We start from the raw sequence: 27,781 nt of genomic DNA, 5'->3' as shown, positions 1-27,781 counted from the left end.
AAACACAGGGATTTTGTGTGTGTGTATTTTATTTACTGATGTACCCCAAGTACTTAGAAAAATGTCAGACTCTGAGTGAGTATGTACAAAATACTTGTTGAAGGAATAAAATAAATGATTACTGACTTGAGCCTCCTCTGAGGAATATAGCAGAAAGTTATCAAACCTTTTATTAACCTTGGTTGATCTGACCTTTTCTACTGATATTTGGGTATTATTTTATTATCCAATAGAGAAGTTATCAAAGGACTAAGATGAGACAGAATATGGCCATTTGAAGAAATGCAATGAAAGGGTTATTGCAGGAATTTAACAGGTACAAAGAGAAGTATCTGCAAGAAGTGGACTAGAGAAACAGACCAGGTGATGAATTCTCTGATCTCTGCTAAGTTTGGCTTTTATCCTGAAATGAGTATAGTAGGCCATTGCCAGGGTTCATGGGATTTGTGGGTCATCAAGGAAAAAATATGCTGATGAGAGGCAGTACCACACAGCAGACTTTCCTGGGGAGTGCTTGGACAGGGTCACATGAGGAGGGAAGCCTCTTGTAGTATGAGACTGTCTGGAGGTTTCTGGACAAAGGAGTCCATAAGAGGTTACTTGGTACATTTCTAATAAATGGTAGTTGCTACTAATTGTGTTAAAGCAATGGAGAACACTGGGAGGAAGTCCCATGGTGGGGGGTACCTGGCAGCAGTGTGGATTATGTGTGCGGCTCCAGCGACTTTTGACAGACACAATGAGGAATATCTTGTAGAAAACTACACAGAAGGCCAAATGTACGAGAGTGATCATGGAATAACATAAGGAACGTTATGGAAGTTAAATGGAAATAAAATAAGGACTATTATGGAAAAAAAGTGAATGGGTAAATGTGAAGGTTGAATGCAATTTCTGACTTGAAAAAATCATTGGGAAGTGGTGTTTGCCAAGTTCAGAAAAACAGATGAGCAAATTTAAAGGCAGGAGGAAGATGGTGAGTTCAATTTGGGACACACCTCTGAAACACTAAAGGCATCTAAGTCAGGAAGTTTTATTTGTTTTTCTTGAATTATGCTTTAGCTGGAGTTGGCCTGGACTGGAGATTTAGACATTGGAGTGTTAATATTCAGGGCCAGTTAAAATTCTGTAAATGAATGAGATTTTTCTTTCTGGGAGATAAAGGAGGAACTTCAAGGGTAGTTGATGTCACAATAATCATATGAGGAAAGATTTTCAAGAAGAAAAATGATAAATAAAATCATGAGTAGTAGAGAGGTCCTGTAAGGGAAGGACTGAAATGTGTCTACTGATTTTAGCAACAAGAAAGACATTTGTGGAAGGATCATGGGAAGATGGTGGCGTGAGTAGTTCAGAGGAAATCTCCTCGCTAAAACATATATATTTATGAAAATACAATAAATACAACTATTCCTAAAAGAGACACCAGTGGATGCAGTACAACAGCCAGGATACATCTACATCTGTGACAACTCAGCATCACAAGAAGGGGGTAAGATACAAGCCGTGGCCAGGCGGGACCTGAACGCTCCCCCACCCCAAAACCCAGTGGCAAGAAAGGAGTCAGAACAGGGAGGGAGTGAAAGCCCAGGACTGCTAAACATCCAGCTCTAGAAATCCACACCTGGAACGCAGACACAAGGTGAATGGGGTGCTGGATATTAGAGAAACAGTAAAGCAAAGCCTGTGGGCAGGTCCCCGCAACCGGTGCCCCTGCGACAAAAGAAAAGCAAGTGCTCTCTGCAAGTCTTAAAGTGACAGGGACCCCATAGCTGGACGAAGTTGTCCCGGCAGCTGGGAACAATGGGGAAACTTAGGCACCCTAAATGGAGGCAGTGCAGCTCTGAAGTCCCTCACAGGACTAGGAAGCCTGCCAGTCATTCCTCCAACTGGTGCAGACCCCAACACATGGGCCCAGTAGCAGGAGAGTGGGAGAGCTCACCAGGGGCAGAAGCACTAGAAGGAACAGAGAGCAGATCCGTGTGCTGCAGGGCTAGCCTGCAGCGGTGCTACCGAACAGCCTGGGCGTGACTTGCACGCACCGGCAGCAGTGAATCCAGAGCCTCGTAGAAGCCTGTGCGGAAAAGCTGCGCATGCACCAGCAGCAGAGCCAGAGGGAGCAGGCACGCTCCCAGGAGCCGACTGGAATACCAGCCCAATGCACAGCTGCCCGGGTCAGACCCAAAGGCTGCTGCTGCCACACAGCTGCCTGGCAGGGTCACCGCTAGCATGGAGGAGCACACCTGGCATGCCTGCCCCTCCCCGCAGGGCTCTGCACAGCTCTGACAGACACCCCATCCACAGCAGCTTAGGAGAATAACCCAGTGGCTGCTCCAGAGGTGCAGGTAGCCATCACAGGCAGTGGAGAAAGGCAAGGCATCCAGCAAGCAGGAAAGGACTTTCTTCTCCCAGCTGACACACCCACAACCTGCCTACAGCCACTGCAATCACCATGAAAAGGCAAAAAAATCTGGTCCAGACCAGGATAGTTACACCTGAGAAAGGATCTGCAGAGGCAGACCTAACCAGTCTCCCTGAAAAACAATTCAAAATAAAAATCATAAACATGCTGACAGAGCTGCAGAGAAATATGCAAGAGCTAAGGGATGAAGTCCAGAGGGAGATCACAGATGTCTGGAAGGAGATTACAGAAGTGAAACAAACTCTGGAAGGATTTATAAGCAGAATGGATAAGATGCAAGAGGCCATTGATGGAATAGAAACCAGAGAACAGGAATGCATAGAAGCTGATGCAGAGAGAGATAAAAGCATCTCCAGGAATGAAACAATATTAAGAGAACTGTGTGACCAATCCAAAAGGAACAATATCCACATTATAGGGGTACCAGAGGAAGAAGAGAGAGAAAAAGGGATAGAAAGTGTCTTTGAAGAAATAATTGCTGAGAACTTCCCCAAACTGGGGGAGGAAATAGTTGCTCAGACTATGGAGGCACACAGAACTCCTGAGAGATGGAATCCAAAGAGGTCAACACCAAGACACATAATTAAAATGGCAAAGATCAAGGACAGGGACAGAGTATTAAAGGCAGTCAGAGAGAGTAAAAAGGTCACCTACAAAGGAAAACCCATCAGGCTATCATCAGACTTCTCAACAGAAACCTTACAGGCCAGAAGAGAATGGCATGATATATTTAATGCAATGAAACAGAAGGGCCTTGAACCAAGGATACTGTATCCAGCACGATGATCATTTAAATATGATGGTGGGATTAAACAATTCCCAGACAAGCAAAAGTTGATGGAATTTGCCTCCCACAAACCACCTCTACAGGGCATCTTACAGGGACTGCTCTAGATGGGAGCACACCTAAAAAGAGCACAGAACAAAACACCCAATATATGAAGAATGGAGGAAGAGAAAAAAGAAGGGAAAGAAAAAATTATCAGACTGTGTTTATAACAGCTCAATAAGTGAGTGAGGTCAGACAGTAAGGTCAGTAAGATAATAAACAAGTTCACCTTGAACCTTTGGTAACCACAAATCTAAAGCCTGCAATGGCAACAAGTACATATCTTTCAATAATCACCCTAAATGTAAATGGACTAAGTGCACCAATCAAAAGACACAGAGTAATAGAATGGATAAAAAAGCAAGACCCATCTATATGCTGCTTACAAGAGACTCACCTCAAACCCAAAGACATGCAGACTGAAAGTCAAGGGATGGAAAAAGATATTTCATGCAAACAACAGGGAGAAAAGAGCAGCTGTTGCAGTACTAGTATCAGACAAAATAGACTTCAAAACAAAGAAAGTAACAAGAGATAAAGAAGGACATTACATAATGACAAAGGACTCAGTCCAACAAGAGGATATAACCATTATAAACATATATGCACCCAATAAAGGAGCACCAATATATGTGAAACAAATACTAACAGAATTAAAGGAGGAAATAGAATGCAATGCATTCATTTTGGGAGACTCCAACACACCACTCACCCCAAAGGACAGATCCACCAGACAGAAAATACGTAAGGACACAGGCACTGAACAACACACTAGAAAAGATGGACCTAAAAGACATCTATAGAACTCTACATCCAAAAGCAACAGGATACACATTCTTCTCAAGTGCTCATGGAACATTCTCCAGAATAGACCACATACTAGGCCACAAAAAGAGCCTCAGTAAATTCAAAAAGATGGAAATCCTACCAACCAACTTTTCAGACCACAAAGGTATAAAACTAGAAATAAATTGTACAAAGAAAGCAAAAAGGCTCACAAACACATGGAGGCTTAACAACATGCTCCTAAATAATCAATGGATCAATGAACAAATTAAAATAGAGATCAAGGAATATTTGGAAACAAATGACAACAATAACACAAAGCCCCAACTTCTGTGGGACGCAGCAAAAGCAGTCTTAAGAGGAAAGTATATAGCAATCCAGGCATATTTAAAGAAGGAAGAACAATTCCAAATGAATAGTCTAATGTCACAATTATCAAAATTGGAAAAAGAAGAACAAATGAAGCCTAAGGTCAGCAGATGGAGGGACATAATAAAGATCAGAGAAGAAATAAATAAAATTGAGAAGAATAATACAATAGAAAAAAATCAATGAAACCAAGAGCTGTTTCTTTGAGAAAATAAACAAAATAGATAAGCCTTTAGCCAGACTTATTAAGAGAAAAAGAGAGTCAACACACATCAACAGAATTAGAAATGAGAAAGGAAAAGTCATGACGGACCACACAGAAATACAAAGAATTATTAGAGAATACTATGAAAACCTATATGCTAACAAGCAGGAAAACCTAGGAGAAATGGACAACTTCTTAGAAAAATACAACCTTCCAAGACTGACACAGAAAGAAACAGAAAATCTAAACAGACCAATTACCAGCAACGAAATTGAAGCGGTAATCAAAAACCTACCAAAGAACAAAACCCCCGGGCCAGATGGATTTACCTCGGAATTTTATCAAACATACAGAGAAGACATAACACCCATTCTCCTTAAAGTTTTCTAAAAAATAGAAGAGGAGGGAATACTCCCAAACTGATTCTATGAAGCCAACATCACCCTAATACCAAAACCAGGCAAAGACCCTACCAAAAAAGAAAACTACAGACCAATATCCCTGGTGAACGTAGATGTAAAAATACTCAACAAAATATTAGCAAACCGAATTCAAAAATACATCAAGAGGATCATACACCATGACCAAGTGGGATTCATCCCAGGGATGCAAGGATGGTACAACATTGGAAAATCCATCAACATCATCCACCACATAAACAAAAAGAAGGACAAAAACCACATGATCATCTCCATAGATGCTGACAAAGCATTAAACAAAATTCAACATCCATTCATGATAAAAAATCTCAACAAAATGGGCATAGAGGGCAAGTACCTCAACATAATAAAGGCCATATATGATAAACCCACAGCTAACATTATACTGAACAGCGAGAAGCTGAAAGCTTTTCCTCTGAGATCGGGAACTAGACAGGGATGCCCACCCTCCCCACTGTTATTCAAAGTGGTACTGGAGGTCCTAGCCATGGCAATCAGACAAAACAAAGAAATATAAGGAATCCAGATTGGTAAAGAAGAAAATAAACTGTCACTATTTGCAGGTGACATGATATTGTACATAAAAAACCCTAAAGACTCCACTGCAAAACTACTAGAACTAATATTGGAATTCAGCAAAGTTGCAGGATACAAAATTAACACACAGAAATCTGTAGCTTTCCTATACACTAACAATGAACTAATAGAAAGAGAAATCAGGAAAACAATTCCATTCACAATAGTGTCAAAAAGAGTAAAATACCAAGGAATAAACCTAACCAAGGAAGTGAAAGACCTATACCCTGAAAACTATAAGACACTCTTAAGAGAAATTAAAGAGGTCACTAACAAATGGAAACTCATCCCTTGCTCCCGGCTAGGAAGAATTAATATTGTCGAAATGGCCATCCTGCCCAAAGCAATACACAGATTCAATGAAATCCCTGTCAAATTACCAACAGCATTCTTCAATGAACTGGAAAAAATAGTTCAAAAATTCATATGGAACCATCAAAGACCCTGAATAGCCAAAGCAATCCTGAGAAAGAAGAATAAAGTGGGGGGGGGTCTCGCTCCCCAACTTCAAGCTCTACTACAAAGCCACAGTAATCAAGACAATTTGGGCCTGCACAAGAACAGAGCCACAGACCAGTGGAACAGATAAGAGAGTCCAGACATTAACCCAAACATATATGGCCAATTAATATTTGATAAAGGAGCCATGGACATACAATGGGGAAATGACAGCTTCTTCAACAGATGGTGCTGGCAAAACAGGACAGCTACATGTAAGAGAATGAAACTGGATCACTGTCTAACCCCATATACAAAAGTAACTCCAAATGGATCAAAGACCTGAATGAAAGTCATGAAACCATAAAACTCTTAGAAAAAAACAGGCAAATATCTCATGGACATAAACATGAGTGACTTCTTCATGAACATATCTCCCCGGGTAAGGGAAACAAAGGCAAAAATGAACAAGTGGGACTATATCAAGCTGAAAAGCTTCTGTATAGCAAAGGACACCATCAATAGAACAAAAAGTTATCCTACAGTATGGGAGAACATATTCATAAATGACAGATCCGATAAAGGATTGACATCCAAAATATATAAAGAGCTCACACACCTCAACAAACAAAAAGCAAAAAATCCAATTAAAAAATGGGCAAAGGATCTGAACAGCACCTCTGCCAAGAAGAAGTTCAGATGACCAACAGACACATGAAAAGATGCTCCACATTGCTAATCATCAGAGAAATGCAAATTAAAACCACAATGAGATATCACCTCACACCAGTAAGGATCGCCATCATCGAAAAGACAAACAACAACAAATGTTGGCGAGGTTGTGGAGAAAGGGGAACCCTCCTACACTGCTGGTGGGAATGCAAACTATTTCAACCATTGTGGAAAGCAGTATGGAGGTTCCTCATATTGCTCAAAATAGAAATACCATTTGAACCAGAATTCCACTTCTAGGATTTACCCTAAGAATGCAGCACTACAGTTTGAAAAAGACAGATGCACCCCTATGTTTATCACTGCACTATTTACAATAGCCAAGAAATGGAAGCAACCTAAGTGTCCATCAGTAGATGAATGGATAAAGAAGATGAGGTACATATACACAATGGAAGATTACACAGCCATAAGAAAAAAACAGATGCTACCATTCGCAACAACATGGATGGAGCTAGAGGGTATTATGCTCAGTGAAATAAGCCAAGCAGAGAAGGACAAGTACCAAATGATTTCACTCGTATGTGGAGTATAAGAACAAAGGAAAACTGAAGGAACAAAACAGCAGCAGAATCACAGAACCCAAGAATGTACTAATAGTTACCAAAGGGAAAGGGACTGGGGACGATGGGTGGGAAAGGAGGGATAAGGGCAGGGAAAAAATAAGAGGGCATTACGATTAGCATGTATAGTGCGTGGGGGACACGGGGAGGGCTGCGCAGCACAGAGAAGACAAGTAGTGATTTTATAGCATCTTACTATGCAGATGGACAGTGACTGTGAAGGGGTATGTGGGGGGGACTTGGTGAAGGGGGGAACCTAGTAAACATAATGTTCTTTCTGTAGTTGTAGATTAATGATACCAAAAAAAAAAAAAAGAAAGACATTTGTGACATTGGATTTAATGAAGGTAAAGAAGCTAGTAGCTGAGATCTAATTGTTGAGACAGTCTTAGGGAATGGGGAAGTGGATGTAAATACATATTGCTCTTTGGAGGAATATGACTCTAAGAGGAAAAGGAAAAATAAGGTGATCACCACAAGTAGAGAAACAATACGGGAGATGCTGAAAGGAAAAGAGAAGTTAAAGAATCAGAAGAGTGGAAATATGCTTGATTTAAGAAAGGTTCCCAAGGAAATAGAAAGACATGATTTAAAGAACAGATGGAAGGATTAACATTAGAAATGCAGAACAACCATTTAGCTAACACAGATAGAGAAGGGGTAAATCTGGCTCTGACTATACACTTGCTTGTGTTGTACAGACAGGAAGTGGAGAACAGTCTTCAATGATGGTCTCTATTCTCTCTTTAAAGTGAAACTCATTTACTGAGAATGATGGAGAAAATTGTAGTGGTGAAGGTTTGAAAATATTGTGGAGAATGAGAGGGAAAGTAAACTAGGGAGAGTTAGAAGTTTTACTGTGTAGTATTAATAGCTCAACTGATGTGGCCGACCATGAATTTGTAGTGGCACCCATCCACATGGTTGTGCCATTTGTTTTCAGCAGACCTCGGCAGTCAGATATGAAACTGGAAAAGGAGTGACTGGTTGATCCAAGGCTAGAGTTTTGTTAAATAGGTGCAGAGGAAGGGCAAAGGGTAAGGGGCTCTGATCGTTTATGGCAGAAGTTTTTAAGTAAAAAATCCTTAGGGCTAAGTGCCCCATGGTTGATAATGATCCTTTATGCCTACTCTTAGCAAGGAGCAATGCTGTGTGTTTTACATATTTTAGTTCTTAATCCTCACATCAAATATGTGAGGTGGGTATTACCACTTTTATTTACAAATTAAGTCCAGCTAAACAATTTAATAAAATGAGCAGGAAAATAAGAGATTATGATAAGGTGAAGGACCAAGGACTAGAGTCGCTAATGAGATTGTGGAATACTGGTAGACCAACAGGATGAGAGGCAGAAATCTGAGGAAACTGTGGACAGAATGTGGCAATCTGGAAACCCAAACCTGGAAGAATTCTGGTTGCGGTACGTGTCAGGGAGTCCATACAGAGATATAGAGATGACAGTGTTGGAGTGTGGGATATAGTGTCTGGTCAGCTCAGAAGTGGTGGACATCCAAGACATGTAGGAATGGAGGTGAAAAGCTGACCTTGTGATCGATCTGCTCAAGGCTTTGATAAACGAATGTTGAGTGAATGAGTAGGGAGGGAGTCAGTTAATGGCAAGTGCAAATAAGTGTAAACATGCTTATTCTAGATATCCTGCATTTCAGGAAGTGAAGGTTTAAGAACAGCAACAGGAAATTTCATCCTTCTGGCTCTTCCTCCTCCACGCACACATCCTTCTCATACTTGGTGACTGCCCCTCCCAGAGTTGATTCTTTCCTTCTTTAATCTGTGTTGCTTCAAGTCTAAATTAAATTTCTACTTCTTACTTTCATCTCTCCCAGGCCATACCTAGAATATAGCTTATTACCAAACTGTTTGTACATTGAGCCCTCCATGTCTTTGTTTTATCTGACATTTGAGTGATTCTCTCAAAGACATAGGTGGACTGCAGAGAGGAGCTGGTGTGTAATTAGGGAAACCTGAATCCTCTCCCCTGCTGTGAAAATCCCACCACATGTGCAGGGATTCATGGGCCTCACATTTCCCAGTGAAGCTCAGGGCCAAACTTAAGCAGGCAGTGGAGTAAGGACACAAGTAAACTGTCACTTTTCAAGATTCCAGACTAACACATGTGGGGATTTTGTTATGAGTTTCTAAAGAAATTCTATCCTAGGTATGCAGATACCCCATTTAGCTAGTTCCCAGGACTTGAACCTGAGATGGAAATATCCTCAGCCCTGAGGGATGGCAAGCTGTCCACAGCACCATTGCTTTATCAGCTCCTTCTGACACCACATTGGACTCCTAGCTCCTATTAAGCTTGTGGTCAAGTAAAACCTCTAAGACTTGATTTCTTCCATGCCCATGCCTATTAATTCTCCTGCTCCTAAGTGGTTTGTTGTATTTAAATTAGGCCTAGGTTTTCTTTTATTAATGATCTTATCATTCTGGTCCCAGCCTATCATTCAGTATGTTTGGCTGTTCTACAATTTTTATTTTTTGATCTAAAGCATCAGTTATTTCTCGAGCATTGTCTTATTTTTTCCTAGACAAGCATGCTTTCTTTAGCTTCATACAAGCTATTGAGCTGAGGTGATAGTAAAGGATAACTGACAAAGACTGATGCACCATCATAGAACCTGCAGGATGACTTAGATAATTGTATCAATATTCTTTATATAGGTTTGCTCAGCCAGATTTGGAGCCATTTAATTATGGCTGCTTCTGTCAATCTTACTCATAAAAATATTTAGAGAAACTCTGTCCATTTTTTTGTTAAATTCAAGAAATAGCTTATGAGATTCCCTAATTTCTTATTTTAAAGACTCTAAAAAAACAAACCAAAACAAAACAAAAACCTCCCATACCAAAAAACATGGCAGAAAAGTGCAATTTGTAAGGTAGAGCCTTATGTCGGAGGGCTGTGGTGATTCCAGGGGTCCCGTATAGTCTCCTCTGATGGTGAGGTCTGCTATTTTTGCTACTACATCAATAGCTTACTATTAGTTTTAGACTTTTGCCAAATGTAAATACACAACTTTAGTGTTGTCTTCAGAATCTACATTTGTTCCTCATGACCAGGCTCTGTTAATCAGACAAAAGAATGTTTTGAAAATACAGTAAGTTTTAAAAATGAGCACTTTTTAAGAGGTGAAATAAGGTAACTGATGTTCTTTTTCAAAAGTTGTACAATCAATGTTAGAAAATTGCTTGACTTTGTGATCCTTGTATACCTGGTAAGATGATTTAGAATCTGACTTGAAAGCAAGCATTTCTCTTTTTATTTAGGAATTGTGAAGATACATAATTTTTACTGATTATCTGTGTTTCTATTGGACAGAAAACTAGAATTTTATACTTATCATTGGATCTGTATTCTATGCCTTACATTAGGTTTTTGTTTTTAGACATGAAAAAAGTTAATGGAGATAATTGAACCCTATTTTTGCTGAATATGTAGGCATAAGATACTTCCTATCAGCAAGTGAACACATTAATAAAACATATTATTTCTTAACTGAATAGCTGAAACCATGCCAATATGTAACAAAACAACAGTTTCATTAAACAGAATTCCGTATAGTGGACTGCTGCTGCATGTATTTGTAAAAAGAAAAGCAAATATGGAAAAAAAATTATGTTTCATATAAAATATACTTAAAGGTCTAAACTTTTCTTAGCAAATATTTTCAAGAAGGTAGTGATAGATTTTCTAGCAGGTAGTGATAGTTTACTTAGACATTTTTCTTTCTTATGAATGATTTGTATTCATAATTTAAACACTAGCTTACAACTTGACTGAGAAGGTGATAAGGCACTCTTAAATTGATATTAGTAATATTATATTTTATATTAAATATATACTCTATGTATTTTATTATTATACTTCATATTTACAGCATTTAGATTTTTAAAAGGACTATTGAATCCATTTTTAAATTTATCTGTAATCCATTTATAAATGTATCCATTGTACAAAAAGGTAGAAATTAATATAGTATATATAAGTTTTGGGAAAAAAATTGAGTAGATGATATAAGATAATTGACGTTCTTTTTCAAAAGTTGTACAATCGATGTTAGAAAATTGCTTGACTTTGTGATCCTTGTATACCTTGTTAGATTATTTAGAATACGACTTGAAAGCAAGCATTTCTCTTTTTTTATTGAGTTGAGAAAGTTGAGAACCTCCCAAAAGTTGAGAACCTTGACTGAGGTGTTAAGAAGAGCAGTACAATAGATTGCTTTCAGGCAGAAAAAACAATTAAGGCAAAACAGCATTACCAAATGTGTTCTTATAGAAAAGGAGGTAAAGAGATGGCCAAAAAAGAAATATCCTGTTGAGAATTATGAAGTGAGAAGGAAATTCAAGAAAGAACTGGAAGATGTGCTAGAGGAAATCAGGTTAGAATGGAAATACTGTTTGAACTGATGTCTGTTCACCAAGCTTACAACATTTGTGGTTGCACTTTTAGTCTTATTACAGTTTAGCGTAATCCCACTCCTAGTAAGTTCCTTTTTCTGCTTTGCTTGAGCAGGTGACCATTTTTTGTCTAATTTCTTTCCTCACAAAGAATCCAAGTCAGTCACAACTTGGCTGCCTGCGCCCTGCTTTGAGTTTGTTTTCTCCTCCACTTAACAGAAGAGTTTCTCTATGGCACTGCCTACGTTCCACACCTGCCATTCCCTGCCTCTGTTCTTAACATAGGGAGATCTGAATTCTGTCCTCACAGCGTTTTTGAAACACTTTTTTTTTGAAACCATTACCAGGTTGGCCAATCCTGAGAACACGCGGTCTTTAGACTGATTGATTTTGCTGCAGTGTTAAATATAATCGCACATTTTTTTAATGCCCACTCCCAGGGTTTCCATGTTGTTCTGTCTTTGTTCTTTACTTTCCTCTCAGTCTGTCTTCCTCAATTTCCTTCATTACTTTCTTTTCCTTTACTCACTCTTTAAATATTGCTGATTGGGTTCAGTCTCACTTCTCTTTTGCTGTATTCTCCTCAGGCCTACTCACCCATGCCCTCGGACTTGTTTATGAGATGATTAGTCCTAAATCATTATCTCCACATTTTATACATTTTAATCAACACCAGACCTATATTTTAGACTTCCATGAGTTCATCTCCACTGAATGTCTCACCCACCTCAAAATCCACAAAGCAGACAAGAATCCCGCTTTTGCCTGCACCGATTCCCCGGGTAGTGACTCTGCTCTCTTTGGGCCAAGAGAAAAGTGGGGTTCCTGGCACTCACCTGCTCCCTCCTACTGGCCACCACCACATGTTGGGGCTGCCTCCTCCAAATGACCTCTGATCTCTCTCCTCTCCTCTCTTCCACCTTTCTCTGTGAGTTAATTCATGCCCTGTTTATTTGGGAGTTGAGCAGTAAAATTTTATACCCCATCCTTAACACTGCTGCTCATCTGAGTCTTCTTTTCTTCATTCTTTAAAAAATTCCATCCTTTCATTGACACCAAAGCTATCTTTGTAAGGCAAAGAGAATCATTCGGTAGCCCTTAAAACCCTTAGCAAACTCGTTGCTCTTTGCAAGATGAAGTCCAGAGCCTTTCACACGGCATCTAAGGCCATCTGTCACCTGTGCCCTGCCCACGCACCTCCCAAACCTCCCGCCAGAACACAAGTCACTTTGATTTCCCCAAACAGCAAATGCTCTCTGTGCCCGACTCTTCTCATGGCCTGTGGTGCCATCGCTCCTTTCCTACCTTGTTTCTCTGGCAAGAACTCCTCGTACTTGAGGAATTAGCTCAGGTTGCCGGCCGCGCACCCTCTCCTGCCCCTGCACCACAGGCAGAGTTAGAGGCTTGTTCCTCTTGGCCTGCACACAAACATGCACATACTTAGGTAAGAGACATTAATAGCATTTGGTTACCTTATCTTTTTCTTGCATGAAGAAGATTTAAAGATAAGGGTTTTGTTTTGTGGATTTGTATTTAGCAGTATCGAGAATGCTACCTTGCAAATAGTAGGTAAATAATTCATTGGTTTAATAATTTCATTAAACAGTAAAGATTCGCTGATTCAACTGAATATTACAGGAAGTTTAATCATGGGAAATATATATGTGGTATATGTATGTGTGTCTAAGTATGTTTGTATACACTTACGTAAGTATGTCTATGAATTTGTTACACAGTGGTTTGGAAATTCTGAATATTTTAAACAAAGCACATACCAAATCTGATGATGATAGTGATAATTTACCGAGTATGGACTATGTGCCTGGCAAGCTAACTACTTTGTTTCCTTTAATCCTCACAACACCTCTGTAGAGACTGTATATCTACTTTATACAAGAGGATACCAAGAGTCAATGAAGTTAAATTACTTTTCAGAGATTGCACAGTTGAGTCTGGTGAAGGGTTTTAAAAATGCAAGTCTTCCCATCTCCAAAGCTTGGCCTCTTTCCACCAAATTTTGCTCAGTAAAGCAACTCCAAACTAATTTCCCCTTATTTTCCAATGATTCCCTCTAACTATTCATCTTGACTGTTCCTTCCAAAGTGCATTTGGATTGTTTTGTGTGCAAATGGAGTGTACTGACCGGGAGAGAAACAGGAGCCAGGAGCCCCGGGAGAGAGCACTCTGGGGGTTGGGGGAAGAGATACACATAAAGGCTAACACTGAGCCCCCCGTGTTTGTACTTCCCCTTCCTCCCTTTCTGTTGAGTTATGGAGTATTTGTTTTTGGCTAAATATACTTTGTTTTGCCACATTTAGAAGCTTTCAGAAATGACAAGAAAATGCTCTTCCTTAAACTTGCAATATAAATGCATTTTTGGTTTTGTTTGCTGAATTTCTGTTTGTTAAAAGAGAGGAAATGGTTACTCATTGACGCTGAGGATGATTCTGGAGGCTGGGTACATGTGATCTACCTCCAACCTTCATATCTCTTGCACACACAAGAGAGACTAGAATTTAGAATACCTTTCTGCATCCTGTTTCTAACTGGCATTTTGGTTAATCAGAAAAAAGGGAGAAGAAAAACAGGATGTATAAATGACTGTAATTTTCAAAAGACATTTTTTTTTAAAGGAAAACCGAGTTCCTCATTTTGCTGGTATATTTTAGGCCATATGTGAGAAATACAATAAATATATTTTATTTTATCAGGAGCAGACTTAGCAGATGAGATAATATCTCAGACTAAATATCAGCAGTTTTCCTCTGCCAAACTCTAAACCTACAGAAAGAGAAATTAGTACACTTTTTAAAAACACTTATATGAGATTAAATATCCTTCCATACTTATTTGATTAAATGAGAAATATATATTATCCCACTGGTACTGGTAATTAACAGGTTTGTTTCATTTTTTTAAAACCAAGCTTTATGACCTGAAAACAAGAAACAATTGAGGATATATCCTTTCAGAAAAACTTAGCTGATTATTAATAAAGATTTTAGGAGGTACAACAATTTTCTCACAAATTATCTAAGTTTCTAATACTTTTCTTTCTTTGACATGGCAAATACAATGCCTACTTTGTTACCTACAAAAATTTTACCAGCTTATTCCATAAACTAAGCAAAGTGACTTCTAAGTAAGTATGTACCTAACAATCCTTAAACTTACTAGGAGAGACTCAAGCATTCCATATACTGATTTGGTACAGGAAGATAGCTTGACCAGTCACTGTAGGTTCTCTATAAATATTAATTAAATGATTTCACTACACATAAGCTGGATGCATATCAGAAGCACATGAAACAGATCTTTTTGTTCATCATAGCAATGAGAAATAACAATTAATATTCTCTTACAATGAAAGTGTTGCATTTTCCTAGTACATTATGCTGGAGGGTTGGTTTTCCAAGGTCACAATACAGTAGTTTTCTTGTTTAACAGTACTAACAACAATTTGAGCTAAAGATAAACCATTTTCATATCTAAATGAACTGGCTTAGTTACTGAATGCTTATTATCAGAGTTTCAAATAGCAGAAAACAAGAGAATTAACATACTATTAAGATGAGCTCAAATGAAAAGACATTCTGTACAGGTAGATTTATATTCTTTGGGATTTTACAGTACATCTTTAGTTTGTGCTTGGTTAATCATGGAAAGCATTTCTTATGTTAAAGAAATGAAATCCATTATTAACAACACTAAGAACAGTTAGCACTGTCTCTCATCCCACTCCATCCAAAACTTTGCCTCCAGATTTTATTTTGTACTTATTTTGCAATGTTATTATTATGACAGTCCAAGCTGTTCATGTTTTAAAGTTACATTGGTCAGTTTATTTATAGAGAGATAGTTTTTTGAAGTGAAGACAATGTACTCTGGGTGTGGGTTAAGCTACATAGCACTAGAAAGAACGGGTGTGGCTGGTTTTCTCTTTTCATTTCCTTTCATTATGTGGATTTTGTTTCTTTTTTTTTTCCTTTTCTTTTTCTTTAATTCTGTAAGGTTTTACATGATTTACTCTGTGAGGAATAGTTGAGCTTCTGGAACTGCACAGGAAATGAAGGAAACACAAGACAGAATGGTTGACGGGGCCCTAGAATGTTTGTTTCCAAATCTGGCTCCTGTGAAAAGTGAAATGAGATTTTCCCAAGGCACCCATTATACAGAGCAGTTTGTTATGCTTTGATTGAATAACTAGTACTCCTCAAACCGGGCTTCATCTGGGCCACCAGGCAAGGGGTGGCTGGGGGACCAGGTGGGTGTGTGTGCAGTTTGGCTCCATCAAGGTTGAGGAGGCCCTATGTGCTGAAAGGCTTTGCTATCCTTTATCTTTATGTACTGTAAAATAAAGCAATATTGAACTGTAACAGCAATATGAGAAAGTTCAACAAAGTTCTCATTTTTTGCATCATGACTACGTCAATGCCACTTGGTAATATTGAATCTTTCTTTCAAAACTTGATTTATAATGTAAAACAACAATTTTCTTTTTCAAAAGTGGTCTCTCCTTACTTCTGCTTCGCCATGTTTCTCAGAGTGTGCTTAGTCTTTCTATTGGTAAATCTGGCACTAAGTTGGTGGTAGTACAGGCTGGGGGTATTGCAAATTGAAGCTGAGAATCCAGGGAGGCCAGGGGAAGCACTGAGAGTTTTGGATTAGGGCTGGTGTGGTGTCTTTAGAACCATTATGCACACTTTGCAGTTAGACTGACGCACATCTGACACACTAGAATACATAGTGGATTCCATTTTTAATTATTTCCCTCTGCTTTAGCATTATTTTTCTTTCCACACTTCAAGAAGTGATTTGGAATGCATTTGTTCTCTGAAATATTTTTCTTAATTCACTTTTCACTTAATGATTGAGTTTGGTGCAGTGTTTCAAGGCTGATTTGCTACTTTCTCTTTGAGGATCTGAAATAATCTTACACCCAGCTACTTCTCCAGTCAAAATGCTACTTAAAGGTATAGTTTATTTTTTTCAGTCCTCTGAAGCACTGCTTAGGGAGTACATCAGGTCCTTAGCTCTGCTAGCTAGTTCAGTAGTTCAGTTATGATAGTTTTTTATAGATAATGATGCTTTCTTTCAAAGTGGTAATTAAATCACCCTATCTCTGCAAAATTAGATTTCTGTGTTTTCGCATTTTCTGGGTTTTGTTTTTTTCTGGTATCAAAACTCGTTAAGTTATATAACTATGAAAGCAGTCATATGTTTTATCATTTTTACAGGTTGGAAAACATTAATGCTTACTTTGGATGCCAGGATTGGGAGACCAATTATTACAAAAAACCACAAGGCCTTTAACCTCTATCTAGAGACCTGACAGAAAAATTTTAGAGGCTATTAATATAGCCAATATAGCCCTTACATATCAAAATACTATTTTGAATTGGGTATCTCTGTTGGCCCCTCAAAGAACAATTGCTAATTAGCTATATTATAAAGATCAGAATCTATATTTTGATTTTTAATTTATTTAAATGATACTTCATTAATGAATGGTGATATCATCTCAGTGTGTTCCTACCTGCCTACCCCAATCATATGTTGAAATACTGATGTCCAATTGAGAGTGGGACCTTTGGGAGGGACCTAATGAGGATGGAGCCCTCACAAATATGATTATTGCCCTATAAAAGAGACCCCACAGAGCTCCCTATCTCCTTCCACCATTTGAGGACACAGAAAGAAGTTGGCATCTATGGATTAAAAAGTGGACCCTCACTAGACACCAAATCTGCTAGCTCCTTGATCTTGGACTTCCAGCTTCTGGAAGTGTTAATCTATAAGCTCCCCAGTCTCTGGTATTTGTTATAGCAGTCCAAATGGACTAAGATAAACAGGAAGTGCCTCCACTGACTGGTTTTATATTCATTTTTCAAAGTAACTGTATTAAACCTGAAACAAGTGATGCTTTTCTATAGTAATTTCTCTATAAGTTTACTAATTTTCCCTTATTCTTTGTCAATTTAGACTTAACATATTTATTATTTAACTGGCTGGATATTTTGGGGGTGTGGAAAGGGTAGAGTCAAGAAAACTGATACTGGCCCTGAATTTCATATTGCTCAGGCCTGCAGGAATGTCTATGACCAAATAATCTATTCTGATGATTACAAAAAGGATAATTTTCATAATAAGTTTGGAAAGATAATCTAATGACCTCTTCCTTTCTATAAATAATACCATTTTGGATTTGACTGGATTATGTAGATATAGAAATTAAGCTCAATTCTCTTGACATTTCACATGTGGCATATTACATTGCTATACTTCAAATATTGTAAATAGTAGAAATACTGGCTTACCACAATAATTCATTCTTCTCCCCTCCCATCCTTAAAACTCCAACATTTAAAGAAATACTAGGATAGCAATCAAGAAAGTAGAATTTATTTGCATGAAGATGACTCACTTACCTAAACTGATTCTGCTGGTCTGTGGCCTTTTGGAATCATAAAACTGGTTTGCATAAAACTAAAATTCATTTTCCTGTAGCATTTGGTGTGATCCTAAAGTAAGTCATAAGCATTTTTTTTTACTATGGGTAAAAGATCAGTAGGGGCAACCTTAGTGATAAATAATGACCTGCTCCTAAATAGTTACCATATGAGGAAAATCCCTTGATGTGAAATACCAAGTGTTTTTTTTTCTTTTTTGCTTTTATTTAACTGTTGATTTAATAAGTGTAAATAATATTTGTTCCTTTGTTTTATGTTAGTAGAGGAACTTCTCCAACTTATTCCTAGATAAATTTTTAAACCATTAGGTTGTGTTTTGCCTTCTCTAGTTAATCAAAAACCATAAACAAGCAAAGTATAGGACCAAAGCTGAGAAAGAAGCCAATGGTCTGGACGATTGCTATTCCAGCCATGGAGAGCCCAGTGCAGCAGTATGTTTTATCTGCTGTTGTTTTTTGCACAGCATTCTTGGGGAGAGGCTGTCACTGACCTATAGATGAGAGTAAGGGTCCCCATTCTTTTTTGGGATCAGAAGTTTTCTTTTCATTTTTTTCAAACTTTTAGACTGTCATGACCAAATAAATGGTTGATTGAGCTGCTGCTGAACTTCCTATCTCTTGGGAGGTTGGGACCAACCGAGAATATGCATGGTTCTCAGAGGAGAGAAAGACACATAGTTGTGTCAACTGACTCAAACATGTCTCTCCTAAAGATTCAAGTTTCAGTGGGCCCTTATGTGACCATGTTTGGGTGCCACAAATTTACAAAGTGAAGTGGTATCTCCTACTCCACTTTAGCTTCAGTGATAGCATCTAAAGAAGAAGACACCAGAAGGAAATGCTGCAGGCTGCATTCTCATATATGTGGTCACCTCAAGAATTAGTACTTTTATTAACTCCTTCTTGGGAAGGATGTGGATAATCTCCTCTAAGAATAAAGTCTCCTGTGAGGTCAACAGTGTGAAGGATGGGCAGGAGAGACAATTTGTTGCTGCAGCAAGTGACTAGCTAGCAAAAATAGTAATTTATATGTTTATTGTGCTTTACAATGTCAAAGCACTTATAAACGTATGATTTCAGATTTTGTTGCGAAGGTAAATGTCTCTGTTAAATTTTTAATGAGTTGTTAAATTGGTTGAAACAATCTTAAAATTGTTAAAATCTATTTGTAATGGAAATTTGATAGGGATAAGTAAAATAGTAACTCATACTAATTGTAGAAAAGTACATTAGTATTATTTTTATTTTTAATAAAATGCTGAAGTGGTAGGTAGATGCAAGATAAAGGTAGAAAACATAGTTTAGTGTTGTAAGAGAGCAAATGTAGATGATCAGGTGTGTGCCTGTAGACTATGTGTTAATCCAAGCTAGACAAGGGCATTAAAACATCCACGGATGCAGAAGATTGACCTGATTGTTTATAGTTCATAATGCGTGATCAAAACCAAAAGTTTCTGTGATGACTGCCCTTGTACTGTTCACCATGTAAGAACTTATTCACTATGTAAGAATTTGTTCACTATATAAGAACTTGTTCGCTATGCTTCAGAAGATTGGAGACTGATGAGAATTAGGCTTGGGGTGGATTAATGATTGTGCATTGAGCATTGACTCCCCTATACAGAATTTTATTGTTGTTAACAACCATTTGATCAATAAATATGAGAGATGCCCTCTCAAAAAAAGAAGTGGAAAAATAAATAAATAAATTAGAAAATTAAGACAAAAAAAATATTAACGTAACATATGCTCAATAAATATTTATTGAATAAAAAAAAGTACATTATTTAAACCTCACTTAGAGCACTGATAATTAAAGCTACTTTAAAATAATTAAAACAAATTTTTAAAAATTTGTTTAAAAATTTTTCTAATATGTATATGCCAATTCTTTATTTTTAAAAATAAAACTTGTTAGTAGATGACTCAGTATCTTGGATTGTCTCAATATCATTTTGAATAATATTTTTTTGAACAAGTTTAAGATATTTTTCAAACTGTTTATATATCAAATTATTTTATGATCATGTAATTCTCTCTTCTGAAATTATGGTGCCAGTTTTCCAGTCTATGGATATTCTTACTAGTTGAGGTTCTCTTACAACTGTATTTTCATGGCTATGAAAAAAAGGGGTTACTATTTTTTGTCTTCCTTACTTCTTTTCTCCCTCCCTCCCTTTTTTCCTTCCTTCATTTTTTTAACCTGCTTTGGGATGGATATGTTCCTCTCTGAATTACTTGAGAGACAGGACAGGCAAGGAAAGGTGTGTGATGATTAAAATATTGATCCTGAATGTCTGAAGTAGATGGGAGAAAGTGAGGTATTATCTGAGGGAAGTTGTTTCTGCAGTTTCAACAGTAAGAAAGACCTGCTGATGTTTGCTCCTGTGTCATTTCAGTTCTGAAAAGGACTCAGGGGAAGGATGATAGTGTTGGCAGATGTCCTGCTACCACCACAAGAGAACCGAAGTGAGAGTGCTGTCATGGAGCAGTAGAGCGGTCCAGACATCCCCAGGGAGCCACACCTGCTGCTCCCTTTCTGTTTGACTTTTGTCCTTTTCTGATGGCACCTGATTCTCATTTCTTCTTTTTTGCTCCAAACATTTGCCTCTTCCCCTCCACTGCCCAACCAGCCAGCTTACAGGCCCTCTGGACTGCACACACAGATACAGACAGAGACACACACTCGCACTCACACATATGATCACATTTGAGTTCAGATTCAGAGCTGAGGTTTACAGTGGGTTGAGGCCTCTGTGATTTGACTTCTCAGCTTCTTCATGAGGCACTAGTTCAGATCATGGGAAACTACTTCCATAATGAGTGTCATGGACACTCTTGGAACTAATAAGAAGTAGGATTTTGAAGGGATATGATGTAGGGGAAGGAGCATGTTCTTTGGAGCCAGCCAGAGCTGGGAGTGACTGCCAGGCTCACTGGTAGCTGATTGTGTGACTTTCGGCATTTTTCTTTGCCTCAGTTTCCTCATTTGAAAACAAGGATATAAATAACTCTCAGAGGGCTTGGGGATGATTACATTATATAACTTAGTCAAAGAGTAAGTGGCTAGCCCAAAGGAGGCAAAATTATTTTTTGTTTCTCTTTTTCAAAGAAGTCTAGAAATATAGTAAAAATGATAATACACTTAGTGAGATGAAGTGTCATTACTTGTAATGGGAAAAGTCTCAATTGATTTGACCACCATATTTATTTAATCTTATTCTTTCAATGGAGTAGGATTTATATTAGCTTCCAGTAGAACTCTGCATTACAAGAAATAACAAAATCAGCCTTAAAAAGAGGCCCTCTCTCCCAATTTGCCCAGATATAATTGCAGTTATATTGAGAAAGAGCCCAGTCAATCTCTCTGCTATTAAAATATGTCCATGGGAAGATGGAGTGTCTTTATCTATGCCCACTGATTAAAAAATGTATACTTTGAAGAATACTACTTAGTTTCTTAATTTTAAGAGGATGGAAGACAAAACTGGCACTTACATTTTAGTTACTATGATTCATTTAGTTTCTATGATTTTCACATATATAGTTATTCCTTGAATGGTTATATGTGTACACTTATATGGATATTACACATATTAATCATGAAATAAAGTTCATTTATATGTATGACTTGTAGAAGGAGTCATTACTTTATATCAATATTTATATACAGAATAGTTACTATTATATTGAATGATGAACCTTTACTTCTTGTTACAATTTCACAGAATAGATGTTGTCACTTCCATCCTGCCAATGAGGGATGAACGCTTTGAGGGATCGTACAACTGATGCAAGGTCACACAAGTTACAGCCAGTTAAGGACCAGAGCTGGATGTGACCCAGGCTGCCTGACGTTAGCTATGGGGAACTTTCTACTTTCTTGGCTGTCTCACTTCATGGCGATCAGCCCCTATTGCTGGTATTAGCTATATTTAAATATTCCTTTTTTTCCTTACCAATGTTGCTTATTTCACTATTTTAATGACCATTATGTGAACAACTTTTAATTCAGTATCATCAGAGCAGCAGAGTTTGGCCCATATGCTCTAAGAGCCTATACATTTCTACTCTGGGGAAAAGCCGGGTTGGGGAACCCAAAGGACACTGTCACTAATGGGAACTCATTAGGGTCGTCGCCCTGAACTAACAGACAAGTCATATCTTTCCCTGCTAGTGATCATCTCCAGCCCACTTTCATGGTGCACATAAGATATGGGGACCCAGAGCAGTTAAGTGATTAGCCAACGGCTAACACCTGGGCCCAGAACCTAACTGCCAAAAGAAGACAGAGACCTCCCCTTGGCTATAAAGCAGAGTTTGGAGACCAGGAGTGTGAATTAGACCTAGATTTATGTTGCGATTCTCTCTTGATTCTCTCTGTATAATGTACCAGCCATCTATTACCATCAGTAGTTTACGGTATCTTAGAGACAGAATCAGAGCAGCAAGTTAATGCCTTTTGTGACTAGTACAGGACCTTTACCAGAAGTTCACCATGAGTTTTTGCTCAAACTTGAGTAGGTGCTAGTTTGAAGATCATAATGTTCCATGTACCTAAAGATCTATTACAGGTGGACTGAGAATTGCAGTTAAAATTGATGTCATCTTTGTCCTCACTTATATTTCACCCGGTGTATGAATATTAATGCTAATTTTCATTTCTCTTTTGTTTGTAGTAATTCTACTTTTATTTAAGTGCTGCATTAAGGATTCAGATTATGTACTAGTACCTGGAGGACCACAGGGTAAACATCTTAAGCCAAGACACATGGGAAGACATGATAGCCATTTGCCACAGTTGCTGTGTCCTTGTTTATTTAACCCTTTTTTCCATGCTGCATATGCAGGCATAGATCTTCTCAGTAACTTCTTATTGAAAGAATGAAGACAATGATAAACATGGAAAAATAATCTGGCTTCTTATGCTTGACTAGATAAGATTGAGGACAAAGATAGTGTTGAAACCATCCAAAAGTTCTAGAGCATGGGAATAAATTGTTTAACTTCCAGCTTATATAATTCTGTAGGAAAAGATTTGCTGCTCCTTGATGACGTAATTTGTATTTGAAGATAGAATTGTTTGTTTTTATACATTAAGACTAGATCTAGTTAGTCAAAACACTTATCTAATGTGGACAAGGAAAGAAATAGGAATATATCATTCCAAAATTTTATATCTTGGGAAAGGAAAAATAAGTGAAAAACAAATTAAGCCAAGCAGTCCACATGAGCTGTACAGTTGGTAGAGAAAGAGTCACTAGAGACGGGCAGGCAGAAGCCAGAATTACTGTCAGTTCTTCAGAAAGCAGTGATCTCTAGAGGGGTAGGAAGTATAGTGCACAGAGCAGCTGAGCATCCTTCCATTACAACAGGAAGGTTAAGGTAGGTCATGAGATTCTGTGCTCCTTTCTCAGAGATGTCTCCTCCTGCCCTGTGATGGCTGTGTCTTCTGTGAAACACTGGTGAGGCCTTGCCTTCAGCTAGGGTGACTTCAATCCCCAAAAGAGATTCACAGACTGAGAAAATATGGAGAAGAAAAGGCCAAATGTTCAAGATGCAGGAGAAACGAACATAAAAGATGCTGAATTCTAAGCAATGAAGGAGTAGTGGTGAAATCATTTGGGGAAAGGGGGTCATGTGTCTATAACTATACTTTTGTTGATTAAAGTGAGAAAGAAGTTGAATAAATATCTCCTAAAACCCTATTAAATCTCCATCTGTTCAGATAAAGGCAGATTCAAAAAGCCAACACTGAGAAATGTAAGATGTTTTGAATTACATAGGATATAGAATCCTCTTTCCTAATTCATAAGTCTGTGAGAGCAACATTTTTCAACAAAACAAACAATAAAGCAAAATGAACATAATTTTAAAAACTATCAACAAATATATTTATTGTGGTGGCTTTCCCCCCTACTAGATACACCTTATTAGAAAGTAGTATCCCTTTTAGTTCCAGATGGACCATTAAGCAGGTAACAAAATTGTTTTTCCCTCAGTTGAGAAAGAAAACTCATGACTTTGCAAACATGTTATTTTCTCCTTGCTCTAGTTTTTGTTTTCTATGACATTAGAATTTTCTTCTAATAAGTATGCTTTTGTTTCTGGGAGTAGTTACAGGTACATGTTTACAGACTTATATAACCCAAGGGTAGCAGAGGCTGAACCTCACAGTGCTGATATAGATTGGAGACCTGTTCCAGGTAATCACAACCCTTCACAGTTTTTGTACAGCACAAAAATTATCTCCAACTCTATGCTTTCTTCCACATTTTGCTTTTCTCCAATCCCATCTGTTGTATGTAACTCTCATGCTTCTTGCTGAAGGACAGGATGAGGGCAAAAGAACCAATCTTAAAACAGTTGTTTCTGTGGTGGTAATTCCTAGGATTCCAAATGCCGGGCCCTAACATCTGAGCACTTTCTAGATCTTGTGGACAAAACAACACTGTCCTTTGAAAGATATTTCTCTCCCCACATCTCTCCTTTGTTTTGAAGGGACACTACATCTTTGAATTTGCAAAACTATCTTTTGCTTCTTAAAGCAGTAGCTTGAAAAAACCTTTTTATAGGGAAATGATGTTGCTTCTCTAGATGTCATCCTTATGCTTATATCTTCCTGCCTATTGAAAGTTATGTACAAAATTTATTGTCTCTTAAAAATGCACAGAAGCATGTAAGATAGCCATTTGAAAGCATCCCTTCTTTGAATTTTTGGCTCTTTGTTGTTAACTATGCTTGTATGAAGAATATAGCAACTTTTCAGAATGTTGTTTAGACTGAGCAGTAGCTGATACGTTGTCCATTTGTGGTCCTAATGGCTAGAGCACCTGTCCTGGGCATCTGGTTGAGATAGCAGCATCATGAGTCTATAAAAATCTCATGGGACCTTCTAGTGTACAGTGCTGACTGATACCGATTTCTGTTGTTTATCTTGGACCTTCCGCTTCTTCTGCTGCTGTTTGTCTTTGTTTTCTTGTTGTTCTGGAGTTTCTCTGCTAGGTTCCAGACCTTTGTTATCAGGTATTGCGTCCTTATTTTCTTCTTTATTAATTTTTTTCCTTTTTCTCTCCCTTCCTTTTTTTCCTGAAATGAAAGGATACACCTTTAAAAAAATAACATTCAATCATGTTCTGTTTGGTCATTCTAAGTTTTTAAAAAGGAATCAGATTTCTCTAGTTCAATTAGGTTGCATACCATACCTGTAGATACCAAAAAAATCTATTTAAATGATTCACTCAACTGCTTCTTATTAAGTCTGTACTATATTTCAAAGCAATGTAAACATGAAACACATACAAACTGTAATGAAGTAATTCATATATTTTTATAGTTCTGAATTCTAGAGGGTTATATTGTTATAACTGGTAATTATTTTACATGATATATATTTATGGATATTTAATACAAAGTCTTGAGAAGATTTCTTGCCATGTAGGAAAGATATTTATTAGTGTGTATATGGTATCTGGCTCCTATTTAAGGCACTACTTTGTGATCAAGTTTTTCTAAGTAGCAGTCAACTATTTGCAATCTGCTGATATATATGTATGCTATGTACTAGAACTGAACTGATTTGGTTACAAATATGCAAATAAGAGCTCATGAGGAATACTAAGATAACTGTATTTTAACACAAATACTTATATGTTAAAATTAATTTCCATTGCAGTTTCTCTACATGCAGAGGGCATTTTGACTACAAGTTACCAATAAGCCTCTGAAATAAGCTTACAACAGCAAGGACTTTGTGTCTTTATCAATCAAATGAGTTGATGTGTATTGGATATATACTGGAATATATGGAGGCCCCTGACCTTGAATTGGGTTTGAAGCATAGATTTAATTCAGATTCACACTATGAGGTATTTTAAAAAGTGGCAACACCATGACTTTAAAGGTTTTTGATATGGGAAGACATATTGAAAGGTAGACTGGAGTCAAGGTGAATTGAATTTCATTCTGTTGGCATTGGAGAACCACTCAGACTTTTATAGGAAGAGAATATTTCAATCAAAGTGCATGAGCTTCGCACCAACTTGGATGGATTGGTTAATTTATGTCTAAATAGTGAATTTACTAGATTACTTATTTTCATGTAAACATTTTATGTATACAATCTACACCATAAAATAATTTCTGAGGGAATGGTTTTAATAATGTCCATTAACACATATACCCTAGTGAAAAATCACTGATTTAAATCAATATTATGGTAAATGAAAACTAGGAACTGATGACTCCTTGATATGGGACAAATTCTGATAATACATATTGCCCCATACTGAGCCATGTAAAATTTTAAATTAGTCTCTGTCTACAAAAAGTCACTTCGGAAAAAAAATTTTAGAGAAATTATTTGCATGCGAGAACCAAAATATTTCCATGTCCTGAAATAAGCTGCAAATATTAAATTCTGTGGTTTGGCTTTCCTTTTCTTGAGCTCTGGTTTCAGAATCTTAGGGAGCAATATTATTAATACTGTTTATGTATAGTTGGCCAACATAGTCTCCTTGGATTAATGATTTTATGCCACAGCACAATGACTTTATGCTCAGCTTAGTCTGAGACTGTATTTACAAAACCTTTCAGTTCCTTTTTGTAAATTCTCCATGTTGGGCTCAACATAACATATTTCCAAATTCCAAATATGATAGGAGAAGAGATAACAAAAATGAGAATATTCAGACCACTGTAAAGCAAATTTCAGTCAAATTGTTCTGGATATGTAGAGCCGAAAAAAGAATATCAGAGTCAACTCTTAGGCCTAGGGTTGAGCTAGTTGTATACTGATTCACCAATTCCATTCTTCTTGGTCACTGAACAGACAAAATTGAAGAGTGAATTTACCTTCATGAATATGTAGCATAATTTAATTTCATAAAGCTGTACAAACCGAAAGAGAGAAATGCTGACTTACACAGTATATATTTGGTTTTCAGAAGGACATGACTGCAAAGGTTAGATTACATAAGATTTCCATTTTGAGGAGCATTTTGGAGGTGTTCAAGTTCAACTCTAAAAACATTGTCAGTGAAAATTATTCCAAAGGTCCGTGAAAACTATTGATCCCAAACAAAATGTTACTTTTGCGGAAATCATCTAAAAGTTCAGTGTTTGACATTGTTCTCTTTATGATGGTCCAACATCTTACAGCTGTGATCCCAACTATAATGCTTTGGACACATTAAGAAATATATTGCTTTGATCTTGGTCACAGATTGATTTATCTGTTTTTTTAGCTACACGTGACAACATACTAGATTTAGAGTGCATTTCTGCTTATTAGCAAACTGATAGGATTATTTCTTAAGACAGGCAGAAACATTTTTGGAAGTAGCTTGAAACTCAGCATTATAGTTTTATTATCCAAGGAATAACTGTTTAGTCTGGGCAGTGAGTGAAAGGGGAGGTGCTAGTAAAGTAACAGGAAACTAGCACATTGTACATTGTTGTTGCCCCACAGAGGGTTATTGCACAACAGAAAAATGGGATTATTATTTTTTACATGCCATGTGTTAGTG

At 37.5% G+C, this 27,781-nt stretch overlaps 1 protein-coding gene across 3 annotated transcripts in view; it reads right to left on the bottom strand.

The window, feature by feature from the left end:
• Positions 1 to 24,124: 24,124 nt before the first annotated feature.
• Positions 24,125 to 27,781, bottom strand: part of RSPO3 (R-spondin 3) — an 86,999-nt gene continuing 83,342 nt past the window's right edge. For all 3 annotated transcript variants that reach the window (XM_073219569.1, XM_017655553.3, XM_073219570.1), the window contains one exon: positions 24,125 to 25,343. In XM_073219569.1, coding sequence (XP_073075670.1) covers positions 25,119 to 25,343 — 225 coding nt within the window. In that variant the 3' untranslated portion in view covers positions 24,125 to 25,118. The remainder of the gene's footprint in view (positions 25,344 to 27,781) is intronic.

Source organism: Manis javanica, chromosome 13 (assembly GCF_040802235.1).
Source record: "Manis javanica isolate MJ-LG chromosome 13, MJ_LKY, whole genome shotgun sequence".
Classification (NCBI taxonomy): domain Eukaryota; kingdom Metazoa; phylum Chordata; class Mammalia; order Pholidota; family Manidae; genus Manis; species Manis javanica.
The sequence above is the reverse complement of the archived record's forward strand: the minus strand, read 5'-3'. Positions and strand labels throughout refer to the sequence as shown.